At 39.9% G+C, this 18,750-nt stretch overlaps 1 protein-coding gene across 1 annotated transcript in view; it reads right to left on the bottom strand.

Annotated features, from left to right (window-relative positions):
* The window catches only part of MRPS9 (mitochondrial ribosomal protein S9), a 48,708-nt gene that overhangs the window by 17,305 nt on the left and 12,653 nt on the right, over positions 1-18,750 (bottom strand). Inside the window, exons 2-5 of the mRNA XM_060769725.2 lie at positions 18,078-18,257; positions 2,946-3,008; positions 2,745-2,775; positions 856-935 (exon numbers count right to left, since the gene is read on the bottom strand). Coding sequence (XP_060625708.1) covers positions 856-935; positions 2,745-2,775; positions 2,946-3,008; positions 18,078-18,257 — 354 coding nt within the window. The remainder of the gene's footprint in view (positions 1-855; positions 936-2,744; positions 2,776-2,945; positions 3,009-18,077; positions 18,258-18,750) is intronic.

Raw genomic sequence — 18,750 nt, 5'->3', positions numbered from 1 at the left:
AATTTACCGATATATGGACAAATTTTATTATCACAGTGATTACAAATGCCATTTAGTAAACAGGTCTGAATCTGACTTCAGGACTCTACATTGGCAGATTTACATTTATAAGGAATGTCTAAAGAGAATTGTATTCAAATAATTCCCATTGCTTATAGCCCTATGCCAGCATTAAAGCGTCTGTAAAATTGATTTTAACAGACTCTTCCCTGCATTGGAAGCTCGGCAGAATTGTTTTAACAGGAGAGTCTTTTCTGCCTATACCTGTGTAATTTTGTGTTATATTTTATCCTATCCTCCTGAATTTTCTGTATTATCTTTCACTGTTTTATTTTCTATCTTCTTTCTTAGTTTTCTCCTTAGAGTCCTTTCAAATAGGCTCATATTTTAAACAGAAAAATGTGAACTCTGAATAGAACCCATACCAATTCACACATTTCTAAAAAGTTATAGTCGTGTCCAACCAGACATGCATCTGACCAGAAAACATATCAAAGCTTCCGCTGTCATGTTTTTATTTAAATTCAATATTTAAAGTTGTATCAAGTATCATAAATGTAAGTATTTACACAAGCAATCTGAAGAACCTTTTGCAACTTCACATTCCTCAAAAATATTTGCTACCGTAAATAGAATTAATGGGTTTAAGTGCAAAATCATTTCATATTTCAGTAATATTTAAACTGTTTACTTATTATATGAACAAATGAAAACTTAAACGGGGAATTCTTTAATTTCCTGTAATAAATTTATTTTTCTCTAAAACTTTACATTTCCCTCAAAATGTTTTGAGTTAAACAAAGATATGTAAGTAATTTTATTTTGCTCCATTAGAATAAAAATCATCTTACTTACGTGCATTAAAGAATAATATGCTTGCTTGCCAGTGTAAAAAAGAAAATGAAATGGACGACCATCTTCACCCCACTGTATTGCTAAAAAACAAACAAACAAACAAACAAAAAACCAAGTAAACAAAATAATAACAGTCATCACAGGAAAAACGATACCCACTATCACTGCTTCTGAAATCATAGGACATGGTAAAAAAAGTAGTCAAAAAAGAAAGCCAAAATCAGAAAGTCAAAGAAACAGCTCATGAGAAACATTGCTTTGAACCTGCAGATGCAGCAGACAAAAAGGAACTGGGAATTTAGGTGGGAAGAGTGCTATATAGTGCCACTGAGGTTGGGCAAGATTACCACCAAAGAGCTTACCTAATAGCTCTAGAAGGTTCCAAATGGTGCATTATGTATTTGTGTAAGTTACAGAGACCATGAAGACAAATTCTACTGCCTTTTAAATGTGGGATACCTGAGAAGAAACTTCAAATCTGCTAGGACCATTTCGAAACAAATGATCTAGGCCTGGTTTTGGAACTAAAACAACCCAATGAATAAAGTTTCTTTGGAGAGAGACAAAGGAGAACTGTTCTGCCGATTCTCTTAAAATTTCCCCAAAGATCTTAATACCAAGATATACGATATCTCATTGCAATTGTTCTATTTGATTGTACTAAGATACAGTATTTGTAGGGCTGGTTACCAATCCTGACATTGCAGCAGACTGTATGAGGACCAATAAACAGAAACAGAATCCTGACATAACAGGTAATTTGTGAATTGGCAGAGCCCATGCTTGACACCGGATAATCAACCTGTTGTGGATGAGGCTTCTTCCTCTAATGGAGATGTGCACAGCTTTGGAGTGTTCCTAGACACATTTCTGTCACTGGGCAGCTTGGAGCACCTGAGCAGCTTGGTTGTTACACAAGCTACAACTATTCAGAGATAATGACAACCTGACTACTGCGGTTTCTGTGCAGTCATTACTGTTCTGCATTCTACATGTAGCAGCTCCAGAAGACAAAACAGTGGATTCGATTAGTACAATATCAAACTAGGCTGCCTAAAGAACTAGAACTCTGCTCACTGGTGCTCTGTTTGTGTGTACTAGTCTTCAAGTTGCTTACTGATTTACGGTGAGTCCATGAATTTAATAGGGTGTTATTAGGCAAGAAATACTCAGAGATGATCTTCTGCAGAAATATAACCTACTGCTCCTGGCATATTTTGGCACTCGCCCATCCAAGTACAGGCAGTCGCCAAGTTATGAACAAGATTGGTTCTGTAGCTTTGTTCTTTAGCTGAATTTGTTTGTAAGTTGGAACAGGAGCAGTTTAAAGTGTAACTCCAGCCGTGTGTATGAATAACAACAAAACAACAACAACTTCGGACTTGCACCATGTATCTAAAACAATGCATAAAATAAACACTTCCTGTTGTTTCACCCCAGTTCTTAACTATGAGTCATTTGTAAATTGGGTGTTTGTAACTTGGGAACTGTCTATACTGAAAAGGTTTAATCCTGCTTAACTTCCAAGATCATTCAGTGCCTTTAGGCTATTTAGGCACAATTTAGCTTAGACTCCACATACTATATCTAGAAAACCAGATAAGCAGATCATATTCAGCTTTGTCATAAGGGCAAGGTATGGCCAAAGGGTTTCAGGGAGACCCCAGACCCTCTGCAATTGCTCATTCCTGTAAAATTAATTAAAAATAGATTTTGAAACTGACATATCCCAAAGTAGTCTATGACATGGCACAGGCAAGTGAAGAAAAAAATCAAAATGGAATTTGAGCAAATGTGAGTGCACATCTCTTAGTTCTTTGGGACTAAATTTTGTGTACAAATTTACAGATAGAAAAATACATTTTAATATATTCTATATTTTTACTTACCCCTTTGCTTTGGAAAAATCTCATCAGGATGCTGTTTAAAAAATGGAATGGTTATTGTTATTATAGTATTATCATGCATTATTATTATTATGTATTATTATCAAGTATTATAATACATAATTATATAGATACAATATTATTATATATTATTCCTATAATGTCTGTCTTTAGATGATCTGCAGCAAAGAATTAAGTTCTTACCTTCATTACAGGTCTGGCTCTTTTCTCAAACAAACCAGAAGGAAAAAGATAAGCAATAGCTTTCTGTAAACCAAGAGAAAGGAGACTTTGAAAATGGCAATGGTACCAGCATCTTCTAAAACTCTGATTTCAGAAAATATGTTTTACAATGACGATCAAGTTTCAGGACACTAGTACAAAACCCACAAAGAACTCACAACCTCAAGGAACACCAAAGTAAGCTAAGTAGTGCTGGGTGCCAAGAAGATAGAATACATACTTAGTAGGGCTGGGCAACCACGGAAAAATTTGTTTCTAAACTCGATTCGTTTTTAGGGGGTTTTTGAGTTTCGATTTTTAAAAGAATTCCGAAATTTTTCTTTAAAAAAGTTCGAAATTTACGAAATTTCGGAAATTACGAAACAATTACGAATCGATTCGTTAATGGCGGACGCAATTGCGCAATACGCTAAAAAACCTCCAAATGGGACAGGGGGAACTTCTGAAGCTTCCCTCTCCCTCTGTTGTTGACTGTTGGTATGATAATTATATATTTTTTTCACTGATAAAACAAACAACAACCCTAAAACTTGCACCAGACATGCGGAAATAATAACGAAACGATTTCGAACCGATTACGAAACAATTATGAAACGAATTGAAAAATTCGTTTCGTTTTTTAGTTGCTCCTGAATGGTTCAATATCGCTTTGTTATAAAAAAACCGAATTAATAACAAATTACGAAATTAACGAACGAAACCGCCCAGCCCTAATGCTTAGCAGTAAGAAGCAGGGCTTCTGGGCACATATTCAGAAAAATATATTCACTCCCAGAACGAAGAGCACAGTACTTTCATAGGAAAACAATTCCTGATTTTTCCTAAGTTTTCTCCATTTCATGGAAGGTCAAAATTCTCTTTGTTCAGTATAGTCAACAACTGGAAGTGAGAAATTCTTGTTAATCTCCTGTACATCATACAGAGTTCTACCAACAGATTACTATCTAATCCCGCTTAGCTGCATAATCCTATATGCTACTTAGAACAAATATTACTGATGTATTCTGAGCTAAGATATTTGTGAGATGGGGCAAAATGGTAGTCTCCCACCACTAAGTGGAAATGTCCTTCAAGTATGCATTGAGCTTTTTGGATTCTGGTCAATGTTATTACAATTGAACAAACCTTGCCATTTCCAAGAGAATTCTCTTGTGCAATGGGGAAGCTTTGTCAACATCTTTAGGAATCCAGGCAATTTCCTGTACAGAAAATGGACACTGGTGCCTTCAAAAGAGCCATTTCTCTGCAACTCTGGAAAACTGAATATCAAAAGTCACTCAGCAACTTCCCCAATAATATCTTCACTCACTTCTGCATCATCCTTCATGTTTGAAGGAAGAAAAAGATAAACAAACATTTCCCTGAAACACATATGGATTTCAACTAGTCTCTCTCAAGAAGCAAACAAAATGGAGACTACAACTGTATTGGCATAAATTTTGCAGCAAATCCGATCAAGTACAGTGTAGAACTCATTTAAAAGGCTATTCTGTGGCAATGAAGGAGGCACAAAGATGGTTTGTGACCTCCAACATTGCATCTGCAAAGAACCACCCAAGAGGTGGTTTTGTAGTCAGAGGACTCTTAAACCCTGCTCAGTCAGGGATCCCTGACCAATTGGCAGCTCACTGTAATGAGTTCGCTAGGTTCTTTGCAGATAAAGTAGCTCGGATCTGCACCGATTTAGATATCAGTGTTGAAGCAGTCTCCATGGATGTTACTGAAGCACCTACTTGTCCTTGTTTAATGGATTCTTTTCAACTTGTGCAGCCCGAGGATATTTATTTATTTATTTATCGTGTCATCAGCAACCATTGTATTACAATTCCAACAGAGCAAAACAAACACAGAGATTAAAAAGAAAAAGAAAAAAAAGAAAGAAAAAAAACCACACAGATTTTGTAAATTTGGTATTTGGTCAAATGTCCTTTGACCAGTATCTGGCCACTTGGAGTGCCTCTGGGGTTGCCGCAAGAAGGTCCTCCATCGTGCATGTGGCAGGGCTCAGGGTGCATTGCAGCAGGTGGTCAGTGGTTTGTTCTTCTCCGCACTCGCATGCCGAGGATTCCACCCTGTAGCCCCATTTCTTAAGATTGGCTCTGCATCTCGTGGTGCCAGAGCGCAATCTGTTCAGCGCCTTCCAAGTCGCCCTGTCTTCTGAGTGCCCAGGGGGGAGTCTCTCATCTGGTATCACCCATGAATTGAGGTGCTGGGTTTGGGCCTGCCACTTTTGGACTCTCGCTTGCTGGGGTGTTCCAGCAAGTGTCTCTGTAGATCTAAGAAAACTATGTCTTGATTTAAGTCGTTGACGTGCTGGCTGATACCCAAACAGGGGATGAGCTGGAGATGTCTCTGCCTTGGTCCTTTCACTATTGGCTGCTACTTCCCGGCGGATGTCAGGTGGTGCAATACCGGCTAAGCAGTGTAATTTCTCCAGTGGTGTGGGGCGCAGACACCCCGTGATAATGCGGCATGTGTCATTAAGAGCCACATCCACTGTTTTAGTGTGATGAGATGTGTTCCACACTGGGCATGCATACTCAGCAGCAGAGTAGCATAGCGCAAGGGCAGATGTCTTCACTGTGTCTGGTTGTGATCCCCAGGTTGTGCCAGTCAGCTTTCGTATGATGTTGTTTCTAGCGCCCACTTTTTGTTTGATGTTCAGGCAGTGCTTCTTGTAGGTCAGAGCACGGTCCAAAGTGACTCCCAGGTATTTGGGTGCGCTGCAATGCTCCAGTGGGATTCCTTCCCAGGTAATCCTCAGAGCTCGGGATGCTTGTCTGTTCTTAAGGTGAAAGGCGCATGTCTGTGTTTTAGATGGATTAGGGATCAGATGGTTTTCCCTGTAATAGGCAGTAAGAGCACCTAGAGCTTCGGAGAGCTTCTGTTCTACCATCTCAAAGCTCCCTGCTTGAGCAGTAATGGCACGATCGTCAGCATAGATGAAACTCTCTGTCCCTTCTGGCAGTGGCTGGTCATTTGTGTAGATGTTGAACATGGATGGAGCAAGCACGCTCCCCTGAGGCAGGCCGTTCTTCTGTTTCCGCCATCTGCTTCTCTGGCCCTGGAACTCAACAAAAAAGCTCCTGTTTTGTAGCAGGTTTCCTATGAGGCGGGTGAGGTGGTAGTCCTTTGTGATATTATACATTTTTCTCAGGAGGAGGCGGTGGTTCACAGTATCATAGGCTGCTGACAAGTCTATGAAGACAGCTCCTGTGATCTGCTGCCTTTCAAAGCCATCTTCTATGTGCTGGGTCAGGTTCAGCACTTGCGATGTGCAGCTTTTGCCTTTTCTGAAGCCAGCTTGCTGTGGGATCAGACAGGGGTCTATATTTTCCATAATTCTATGCAAAATAAGTCTCTCCAGAACTTTGTAGAGGTGGCACAACAGGGAGATTGGTCTGTAGCTTTTTGGGTCATTACGGTCTTTGCCTGGCTTCAAGATGGCGATGACTCTTGCTTTCCTCCAGATTTTGGGGATCTGACAGGATGCAGTGCAGTTGTTCATCAGCTCCAGCAGCCAGCGCCTTGCTTTTGGACCAAAGTTCTTGATTTGTTCCATCCGTAGATCATCCAAGCCAGCTGCTTTGCCATTCTTACATTTGTTGAGAGCCATGTCCAATTCAGTAGGTGTAAAGGGTTCATGGAGGTTGTTGTTCTCAATCTCCGGCTGTCTGGCTATTGGTTTCTTTCCTACTTTGGTGGCAAGGTTGGGTTTCCCATTCTTCAAGAGTTGGTGTGCTATCTGATCTGCCTTTATGTTGGCATGGGTATTAGTTTGTGAGGGATCGTTGCTCAGCCGTCTCAGCAGCCTCCACGCCTTCTGGCTGCTCCTGGGGGACATGAGAGAAGCCTCCTCGCAGGATTGCAAGACATCCGGGCGTCCCCTGGGCAACGTCTTCGTAGACGGCCGATTCTCTCAACCCAGAAGCAACCGGAGACGATTTGAAGCCCGAGGATGCAGACAAGATCTTGGGAGAGATGAAGGCGACCACCTGTTTTCTGGACCCTGCCTCCTTGATCTAGGGCATAATGCTTTCTAGTTTCAAGGAGACTTACGAAGGGAAGTAGATAGGGGGAGGGTGTCCCTACTAGTACTCCTGGACCTCTCAGCATTGTTCGATGGTATCCTTCTGGGTTGGCTCAGTGGGATGGGGCTTACTGTGGCCCCAGTCCTTCCTGGAAGGCTGGTCCCAGATGGTAGTGCTGGGGGACTCCTCTTCGAACCCCTGGCCGGTGGCTTGCGGGGTCCCTCAGGGTTCAATTTTATCCCCCATGCTGTTTAACATTTATATGAAACCGCTGGGAAAGATCATCTGGAGTTTTGGTGTTCGGTGTCAGATTTATGGAGCTGATACCCAATGCTATTACCCCTATCCACCTAAACCCAAGGATGGAGTCCTGATCCTGAACCGGTGTCTGTCATCAGTAATGGACTGGATGAAGGCAAACAAGTTGAAATTAAATCCAGACAAGACAGAGGTAGCCTGGTCAGTCAGAAGGTGGACCAGGGTATGGGATTACAGCCTGTGTTGGATGGGATCACACTCCCCCTGAAGACACAGGTTCACAGTCCAGGTGTGCTCCTGACCTCATTGCTGACCCTGGAACCCCAGCTATTGGAGGTGGTCAGAAGCACATTTGAACAGTTAAAACTTGTGCACCAACTGCACCCGCACCTTGACACGTCAGATTTGGCCACGGTAGTCCATGCTTTTGTCACATCCGTGTGAATTACTGCAGCGGACTCTACATGGAGTTGCCTTTGAAGATGGTTCAAAAGCTTCAACTGGCTGCCACAACATAGGAGTTGTCCACTCCCTGTATGATACTCCATTCCGGGCTAATCACAAAGTGCAGATTATTACCTATAAAGCTCTAAATGGTTTGGGCTTTATAACCCCATCACAACTTATAAACCTGCTAAGACTCTGCAATCATTGGAAGGGGCCTTCTCCATAGTCGCTCCTTCCCTCTGAAACTCCCTTCCTAAAGAAATTAGAATAGCTCCCTCACTCCTTTCCTTCAAGAAAGAATTAAAAACCTATTTCCGTTTCTTGGCTTACGGAGAGGGGGGTGAATGAAATCACTGATGGCATCTTAGTGGACCAAGTTGACAAAGAGTATTTAAGTTAATTTTATTGAAGAGCTATATTTTTACATTTTATAAAGATTTTAAGTGTTCAGTATGATCAATGGTGCATGACTGATTGATTTATAAACTTTTAGACAAAGTAGCTTTCTGTTTTACTTGTATGTGTAAATGTTTTTATTTTTACAGCATTGAATGTTTGCCATGTCTTTCGTGTTATATTTGTAAGCCACCCTGAGTCCCTTTGGGGAGAAAGGTGTGGGTTAGAAATAATTTTTATTATTATTATTTGAAACACAACAAGATGAGTCCACAGCAGACTATTATTATTATTAGTAGTAGTAGTAGTAGTAGTAGTAAATAGTTCCAATTCTTTATAGCTCTAGATACCTAGAGGGACAAATAATCTATTTCTTTTGACCGAGGCTAATGTCACATAAATACTTTTAGTGTTCCCAACAGGGACCACACTAGGTAAGGCAAGGCACCCCGTAACAGAAGTAAATTTCAAGTGAGCAGTAAATGTGGCTTGGTTTTGACATTTTTTGGAATGAAGAAAAGTCTCCAACACAACATGCTTACATGATCATTTACTAAGCCTCTTAATTACTTTTAAATTTATTTAATACTAAGTGTTTATGTCTTCAAGTTGCCTGGACTTATGGTGATCCCACAAAATTCATAAACATTTCTTAGGCAAAAATATAGCCTACAGCTCTAGCATTTCCATAATACAACGTAATACTAACATTATGATCTTGAACTTGAAATTGCTATGTCAAGAAATACTAGTAGAAGCAAAACATTTTCCACAAGGAAAGGAAATAAAGTCCCAGTACACAGTCAATATTTTCCTCTCTGAAGAATTGTATTGCATTGCTGGTTACATTAACTCAAGGCTATTACACACTGATAATACTTTCTGTGGACACAGATTGGTTTGTCAATGCTGTCAACCTTATTAATATGCATGGAGTGCATAAAGACTTCACCTATTACTTTATTAATACCCTATTGGCATTCCAAACAGAAATTCTGAGAATTCAGCAGCAAACAAAAAGGATTAACTTGATTTTATGGAATGGTATTTTGATTCTCTTAGTGACTGGATGAATTCCCATTTGTTAGTCAATGGGGATATTGTACATACACAGAGTAGGTGAACATCCATTTGTGAACAAATGAGGATTAATTATAATGACAATAGAATAATGTACTGTAAGCGAACGGATATTAAATACCATATAAAACATATCAAAAGAATATATTAAGGAATACCGGGACCAACTGTTTATACTTATTAAGTAGTTTCTTCTACAGTAGGCTGTCCTTGATGATTCAAAGAATAATCTCAAAGCTATGAGAGGGAAACATTCTAACTGCAATAAATTCATAATTAAAGCAAAATAAACTATTGTCTGCGCTACAGAGGTAGAAAACAAGACTAAAGAAACAATGGAAACCAACTACAAACTATTGAGTGTATTGTCCAAACCATTTTTGATAGTACTCTCATACCGATAAATAGTAAGGGATCATCTACTAAGCAACCTGCTAAAAGTCTGCAAACACTTAGAAACACTTAGAAACAAATGTGGTCATTGCTAATAGTCAACATGGATTTATCAAAAACAAGTAATGCCAGACTAATTTGTTCTCTTTCTTCAATAGAGTTACAAGCTGGGTAGATGAGGGGAATGCTGTGGATGTGGCGTATCTGGATTTCAGTAAGACCTTCAACAAATCCCTCATGACTTTCTGGCAAACAAACTAGTCAAATGTATAAATATGTGCCAACACAGCTCTCCCATTGTGCCCCCCTAAGAAACTCCCTGGCCATTACAAAGATCCCATTGCTGGATTAGAGTCCGAAAATGGAGAGTGTAAAAGTTTTAAAGACGATCACAAAAACTGCCTCCCAACCCTTGGCGGGGCCTACCTGAACGAAGAAAACACTTATCCTCCAGGGGAAACAACACCCCAAAGGCCACAGCAAGGAAATACCACCCTCCACCCCACCCCCCGAGTAGGACCAATGGCTGTTAATGATTCCCATCCTACCTTACACAATAATACAGACCTGACAAGGAATTCTCAGATTGAAACCCCTGGCTGCTCCCAAAATTGACAAATTGATGACCAACACAAATTCAACATTCTGGCATGGAACATTGCAGGGTAGAAGTCTTCTATAAAAGATCCCTCTTTCCTAGAATATTTCGCCCAACATCATATTATTGTGCTACAGAAAACTTGGATAGTAGATGACATAACAAGTAATGGGTTTCAATCCCACTCAATCAATGCAGGGCCCCCAACCAGATACGGAAGGCCCAAAGGAAGTTTAACAATCCTAATCTCCAATGAGCTACGGGCTAAGACAACACCATTTCCCCCCTTAAAGTCAAGTGCTATGGCTGTTCTAATTCAATTCAATAACCACAAAATGCAGGCAATAAAGGTCTACAAACCCCCTATGAGAAGAAAAGCCCAAGTCAAAGCCACAGTCTGAGCTGGAATCCTATATCGAGGATCTTATACTGCAGAATTCTGATGCATTTATACTCTTTATACTCTTGGGAGGTTTTTTTTTTGGGGGGGGGGGTGTCATGCCAGGAGCGACTTAAGAAACTGCAAGTCGCTTCTGGTGTGAGAGAATTGGCCGTCTGAAAAGACGTTGCCCAGGGGACGCCTGAATGATTTGATGTTTTTATCATCCTTGTGGGAGGCTTCTCTCATGTCCCCACATGAGGAGCTGGAGCTGATGGGAGATTCGAACCTGCGACCTGATTTGAACCTGCTACCTGTCGGTCTTCAGTCCTGCCAGCACAGGGGTTTAACCCACTGCGCCACAGGGGGTTCCTCTCTTGGGAGGTGGCTTCAATGCAAGGATGGTCCCAGATGACCCCTCTCTTTTTAAGCAGTAGAACTGTCCATCTCCAACCCCTGAGGATGAGGGACCTTTCCCTTTCCGCCTGTCCAAAGACCCAAAATCAAATTTTGCAGGCTTGTGTCTAGCCAAAACAACTTATAGGCTAAATCTCTACATCTTAAATGGGGTGCTGGAAGGTGATCACCCAGCCAAATTCACCTTTCGTTCAGGCACAAAATGAGCGCTATCAATTATATAGCCATTTCAAGGGATTTCTCCCTTATGCTAAATCCCTAAAAATTATGCCCAAACTTGACAGCTACCATCTCTAATTTTCTCTTCAATTAAACTCCTTCTCGCAGGAAACTCACATAATGGAACACTACCAGCCTCTACTAGTGCCAACAGAAAGATCTTATAACCGACCCAAGTGTACCCCACACCTGAATCAAAGAATAACTGATCTGTTGGCCACAGATCAGCTTATGAACCTTCGCTCCTCTCTGACATCAGCTGGAACCACCAGCACACTCATGGAAAGCTATAGAAACATCATTCAAGAGCTTCAGAGACAAGTCGGAACAACAACATAGACTAAAAACAGTAACATCGACAACAGTACCAACAATCCCAGGCATGGTTTGACAAGGAGTGTATTTCTGCCAAAAAAGTACTCACCACTGCTTATCAGATTTTCAAATCCAACATTTCACCTACTACTGCACAAGATCTCCTTCAGCAAAAGAGACAATATAAACAATTGCTGACTCGCAAGAAGAGAGAAGCCATGAAAAATAACTGGACACGGCTCATCCAAGATATCAAGGAAAAAGATGCAGCCTCCTTCTGGCATACAACTTCTAATATTCAAAGTTGGGATCAACCCTTGGTTGACTCTCAAATACCCCCAGCAATCTGGGAAGCACATTTTCAGGAACTTTACAGGGATACCTCATCGGACACCGTGGGTGTACATGCCTGTCCAATCTCATCAATGGAAAATCTCCCCATGTGGCCCCCAGTGACAGTTTCTGAAATTAAGAGTCTTGTAGCTCAATTAAAACCAGGAAAGGCACCAGGAGAAGATTTGATTCCTCCTGAGGTCATTAAGAACAATCTGGACTTCTGGTCCCCCATCCTAGCGTCACTGTTTACCTGCATAGATAAATATGGACAGATACCAAAGGACTGGGGGCTGGCAATTATTGTCCCCATATATAAAAAGAAAGGGAAGCAGGATGATCCTGCAAACTATAGACCCATCAGCCTCCTCAATACTTTCAGCAAAATATACACAAGGCAACTTCAATGGAAACTGCTGGACTGGATAGAGCAAGAGAACATACTTGCAGAGGAGCAAGCCGGCTTCAGGGAAGGACGATCCACTCTCAATCAATGTATAGTATTGAAACATCTCATAGAAAAATACTCCCCCCACAGGCCATCCTCCCTCTATGCTGCGTTTATAGACTTCAGAGAAGGTTTTGATTCCATCTCCCGTACCAAGCTATGGGAAAAGCTTGGGTCCACCTCAATAGACAGATGAGTTCTACACTTATTACGAACACTCCATGAAGAAACTATTCTGAAAGTAAGATGCAGTCCCCCAGGTTACTTTGCTGATATTTAAAACATCTGATGTCCAATAACTATGTACAGGGTGCCAAGGGATTACTGAACGATATCAGCACCAGAGCTTATTGGCAGCATTTGTACTCCATGTGTTAATATTTTGAAAATGCTAAAATTTTCATGACAACCTATTGTTATAAGAACTTTTTTGTAGAAGCATTTATTTAAGTTTCTGTTTTTTCCTTTCATACATGAAGATTTTTATAGCATGCACAAAGAGTTTCAATATAGGCCAGGCACTAACCTAATTCAAGTATGGTTAGCTTCAGCAAGCTTACTGAATCAGGAGCTTTCACACTTTTAAGAACATTTTAAAAGGTTGCAACCTTGACCATGAAACCTCTGTTTTATTGTCTCCTCGGACTCAGAACCGTTCTAGTGCAAGCCTTAAGCTTATCTATAGCTTATCATTAACCAATATGATGGGCACATTTAAGTGTTTTGGGATTCTTAAAGAGCAATCTTTTTGTGCAAATCTTAAGAGGCTTGCAATTCAAAAGCATCATACACATGCCTTCAAAAGAACTGTTCGTTGAAAGAAAGGATATTTGAGTAGCATGAGAGGGATAAGGAGGGAAATAATGGGTACAGATGGAGAATACAGATTGATCTAATTCTCAACTCTATTTCCCTCCCCCTCTCATATATGTATGTATACTTGACCTTGCATAAAAATAGAGGCATGGGGATAGTCCTTCTTTATCTGTGTCCTTCTTTATCAATGTTTTCTACAAGAACTGTCCATAACGGAAGCCTGCCTCTAGCTTTGCATCTCAAGATGAGCAACCCCTGACTGAATTTTTCTTTTTAGGCCCTCACCAACTAGCCACAAATATGACATAATTCTGGTGCCTTCATCTATTACGAGCATGTCTGTTCCTGTTCCTCTCCCTGCATGGATAAAGTAAACGTGGAAAGAAAGTCTAGTGCTCCAGAGTTCAATCCACAGCAAACCGGCACAGAATTCCTATTACTGCATGAAGCTACACTTCTTAGTAGTGTTTAAGATGAAGTGAGGACAACTGTAGTGGTACCAGTGCCACAATTGTGTAGTTTCATAGTCTGTGGAGGGCTAGGGCTCTCTTGGGCAGACAACTGAAGCCATGACAACTGAAATAATATCAAAGTGTGAAAACTATGTAGGGTTAAACTGACCAACATCCCCACCTCCCTTAAGTATCAACTCCTGCAATTTTATTTGATGTTCTGGCAACAAATTTTAAGTACTAGTTCTTGAAAAATGGCATTTGCTATTGCAGTTTCTTTAAAAAATGTGTTTTATTGTTAAGCATTGGCCACATACTCACACTTAGCATGCTAATTATCAATGTGACCTACACAGATTCTCAGCACTCACACATTAATCCAATTTACAATCAACACTCTGAATTGATGGTTTCTGCATCCACGGATTCCAATATCCACATCTTGAAAATATATTTAAAAATTACAAAAACGAAACCTTGATTTTGCCACTTCATATAAGGGACACCACTCAACTATGCTACTGTATATAATGGGACTGGAGCATGCACATATTTTGATATTGGGGGGGAGGGGTTGTCCTTGGACCAAAGGCCCACTGTACTTACGGTTCTTTATCATGCTTTGAATAAGAAAAAGTTATTTTGAACTAGGACCAGAGACAAGTAACAAGATACTGAGAGTGCATTCAATGACAGCAAAACTCTAAGTAGGCCAAGGTACTGTCAGTTTACCTTTTTATGTTCCTGTTTAGAACTAAGGCAAATTGTTTACTCCATATATTACAAGTTGAAAAAACCCCCACAAAATAAAAGGATTAAATTCTCAACCCAGGGAAAACCACTAGGTCAGGACTGCAATCTCTATTAATTAGGTATCCCAGCTGGGCAGCGGGTATGCAGCTGTTAACTTGATCAATGACTTACCTAAATGTCATCTCTACTGATTCGCTTATAAATTACCAGCAAGTGAGACTAATGTACAGGTGCTAATTTATTTAAACTGTTCTCTACAGTTCTTCATAGCTTTATAAACTGCATCTGGCACCTAATGTTAGCTGTCAGTTGTACTTAGACATGCCTGTCCTAACGACTCTGTTCATTAGAAATGAGCACAAATTATGAAATATTGTGAAAAATGATACATCAAATGGAATGGGCAAAGCGAATCAATTAGAGAAACTTCATACTGCATATTCACACATAGGAGAATAAAACATCCTGATTTCAGAGCACGGTCTGTAATACCAATTAAAAAGCAATTGGTAGACTTCTGCAGAGTTATATATCAATTTGCTGGGCTTTCCCCCCCTTAAGACACACAGTTGTAATTTACAGCTTTACTTTCTTATTTCTTTTAAAAGAATTAAGAGCACTTGTAAATCACTACTCTGGGCAAAAATGTTCTGTGAAAACAATCACAACACTCTCAATACATTTCTTTGTATGACTGCTTTCAAAATATACCCACCCAAAATGACAGTTAAGAAAAGAACCCTAGGATGTCTATTTTGGAAATGTACTACACCTGCTGATTAACAGTCGACGACAGGAGATGCATAAGCACTCATCAGAAGGAATTATTACCATCCCGTGAGCAAAGCCTGATAATACTGCTGCCACTGCTAAGCAGCTTTTATATTTTTGTAACAGAAATTTAATTATGCATAACAGAGACACTGTTATACAGTGTAAGTATTTACAACACCTGATGTTATATGAACAAATTGAACAAGCATTATAAGTACTATGCCTCACTAAGCAAAATGTTGCTCTTTGTTGTCTTCATCATATTTTCAAACTGAGCTGGTCTTACATGTTACATCTGCAATAAGGAGAAAATGAGATTTTCAGGATATGCCTAATTTTCTTGAAGGGAAGGGGAAACATGGCAGAAAGATTACAACAAACCAGGCCTAGGCCTACCTGCTTGCCCATAAATTATATAACTAATCTAATTGCTGTTTTGTTAGTCATAGCATTACGATTTGCTTCTGTGCCTTAGACAACTCCACATTGCTTCTAAAGGTATTTTATTTTGATACTGGTCTTTTCTCATCAGAGTCATCTAACTGAACTGTAGGGGGAAAACTGATACAACAGTCTAACTTGAGAGGCAGAAAGTGTTCCTAAGTTGTGATGCTACTGAATGGATAAACAAATAACCATGGAACACAAACATTGTGTTATTCAGGAAAAACAGTAGAACGGAGTTTTGAACTCTCCCCATGTCTGAGCTTCCTTGGTCAAGGTTAAGAGCAGATCTCATTAATTACATGAGATTTTTTTTAAAAAAAATGATGGGTTTGACATGTCAATTCTGTCTAAACCTGCCTTTTGAATACCCTATCTTCACTCACAAAAAATATAATGAGTGGAAAAGTCTTTGTTCTAACAGAGCCAGATATTATTATGGAAACACACAAGAAGAAATGAAAAATGGTCAATTTTTTCAACATTCACGTACGAAACAAATGAAGTTTTTCTGATGGTTTTAAGAGGAAAGCAGAACCTATGTGAGGGAAAGGGAGATACCTTCATAAAAGAATAGAGGAAGGAAAGATGAGGGTTACACAGATTCTAATGAAAGTAATTTAAAAAGCGTTCTACTGAAATATAACATCAATATTAGTTGACATGATGTCTTTTGTTTCAGTAGTCTTAGCATTTAATACTGGCATTCTGAGAATCTAGGCTAATGAGACTGCTAAAATACCCTTTATATATATTGAGCAGGCTGGCAACTGTTCGCATTTCCACACCAACACCATAAATGTGAATTACTGTCCCAGCCCACCACACGTTAAAGCTTTCTCATCTCATCTCATCTCTGGCATATTCCACCCTTCCTACCAGGTCACTCTCCTTTCTGCAGAAATGTGGAGCTGAGCTTGTTTTGTTTACCCTGAATCATTGATGGTAAGCTTATTTCACAATGCGAATCAAACAATTAATCCTACAGTTAAATAAAAAAAGAAATGAATAAAACTGTAATTTTACAAGTCAAAGCCAACAGGAAGAGTTAAGCCTTATTGAGGTGTCTGATGGCCAAGACTGCGGATGCCTACCTGACATAAACTAGAAGAAAATTCTGGAGCATTCTGCAACAAATACCTCCTGGCTGTTGTGGCATATGCCAACTAGGATGAGGTGTGAGGATGGAAGGGTCCTTACAACATATTCTGAAGTGAGAGTCACAAGCACAAAATTAATAAATTAGCTCTAATACACTTAATGAACATGAGTAACTGTGCATGTGATTTAAACCTAAATAACTGGCTGCTTATCATAAGAGTCTGAATGCTGACATTTACCCTACAGCGTGTGCATATAGTAGAACTGCCATGGAAACAGTGCAATCCCACATAACCATGGGTTCATGCTGAGGTACACAGCATGGAGGTCAGATCATGAAACACACTAATAAATAAATTGCAAAAATGAATTGCACAACATTTTTTTTCTTTTCGTCCCAGTGCGATGAGAGCTGTTGGTTGTATTTTACAGAATTAAATATCTGGTATCAAACAAGAGACCTGGACCATTTTTAGAAGAAAGAAGGGGGGGGGGGGGGATGCCAGGAAGAAAAATAAAAAAGCATAGTTTTAAAAAGTTAAGACGTGAAGATTGCTAGATAAGAAAGCAAATCACATATACTGTTTTGATCAACAGTAATCTGAATGCTTCTAAATATTCTGAAGGTGAATATGAGAGTAATTGCCCTGTCCCACTACCCAGTGTTCAAGAAGCATTCTGCCTTTGCACATGGATGATGCATTACCCTGTCATGACAAATACTATATTAGCAGTGGAAATAAAAAGGAGAATGAGGGGGAACAGAGATTACAAGGAAAGAATAAGTGCTAATCCAAATGGCTTTCATTTCAAAACTCATACTATTGAGGAACAAAGAATCTAATTCAAGGAAGATTAGGGGAAAAAGTGGATACCAAAGTATAATAAAGCCACAAATCAAAACTTAGCACAGAAGGACATTCCTAGTCATGTTAACTAAGACATACAGTAAATAATTGGGGATCTTAGACCACAAGAAGTGTAAAAGAGTTGCAGCCTAAGTGTTGATCCTAAAGCATAGCAAAAGGTCACTGACAATACAAGCTGTTATAGTATCATACATGAAACCCCAGTGTAAGTATACCCAGCAGGTCGAATTACGAGTAAATGCTTCCAAATGCTATATAAACCTTGATAGTGGTTCTTACGACCTCAGATCAAGGGGATTATCCATTAGTAGTTTTAAAAAGAGCCTGCTGTGCTTTAGCAAGGTATAGTATAGAGTTCTACACCGTGATGTCTGACCTCGCACAGTAGTAGGGGCAGAATCTCTATTCAGAGCCACTGTTGCAATGTTTTCTATGTATAGTAGTATTCTCTTGTATGCTGACAGTTCGATTAAAATTCACAGAGAGCTGAGGGGCTCATGCTGAAGCAAAGAGCTTTCAATTCTGAAACCCTGCAGTAAATTACTTCTCCAACTGAGCAACCATACTTACATCAATATCCTCTTGGGTAAAAGTTTCTGGATCTTCTCCCATCATGTTGGCTAAATGTCTCTTTCCTATGTTGAACTCTTCAATCTGTTTTTTGATAAAAGCTTCAGTGTATTTTTCAGGTCCTGCAGCAGCAACATTTTTCTTCTGCACTGCTGTAGTTGAGCAGATTAGTCTAAATGTCTAGGGAGAAAAAAATACAGAGCATCTTTTAAACAATTTGCAATATGAAAATGAAAGTATGCATACTGTCTGAACAGGATGCAGTCACCTTGCTGAAGGTAAACAGATCTCGACTTTGACACTGCATTGAAGCCATGATGGAAGAAAGGTAGGATAGAAATACAGGCAGTCCCCAAGTTACAAACTAGGTTTGGGTCTGAATAAGTTTGACTGAAAGTACTTCGTAATATTCGGTGGTCCATTTCGTGTAATCCTCCAAACACAGAGCAGGGAGGAAGGAACTGAAAAGCTCGCCAAAACAGATCAAGAGAGCCGGATTTATCGGCTGCTGGAGAGGATGGAGGTAAGTCTGCATTATACCTGAGGCAGGGGTCTGCCACAGGGCTCCTGGAGAAGATCCTGCTTTCTCCCTCTCCTGCAGCTGCAGCATCCATCTTTTGGAAAAGTTCCCTAGGCTCCTCCTCCAGAGAAGGTCCTGCTGGGAACTCGCTTT

The sequence above is a fragment of the Anolis sagrei genome, chromosome 3 (genome assembly GCF_037176765.1).
Source record: "Anolis sagrei isolate rAnoSag1 chromosome 3, rAnoSag1.mat, whole genome shotgun sequence".
Taxonomy (NCBI): Eukaryota; Metazoa; Chordata; class Lepidosauria; order Squamata; family Dactyloidae; genus Anolis; species Anolis sagrei.
This window is presented reverse-complemented; position numbering and strand designations above follow the sequence as displayed.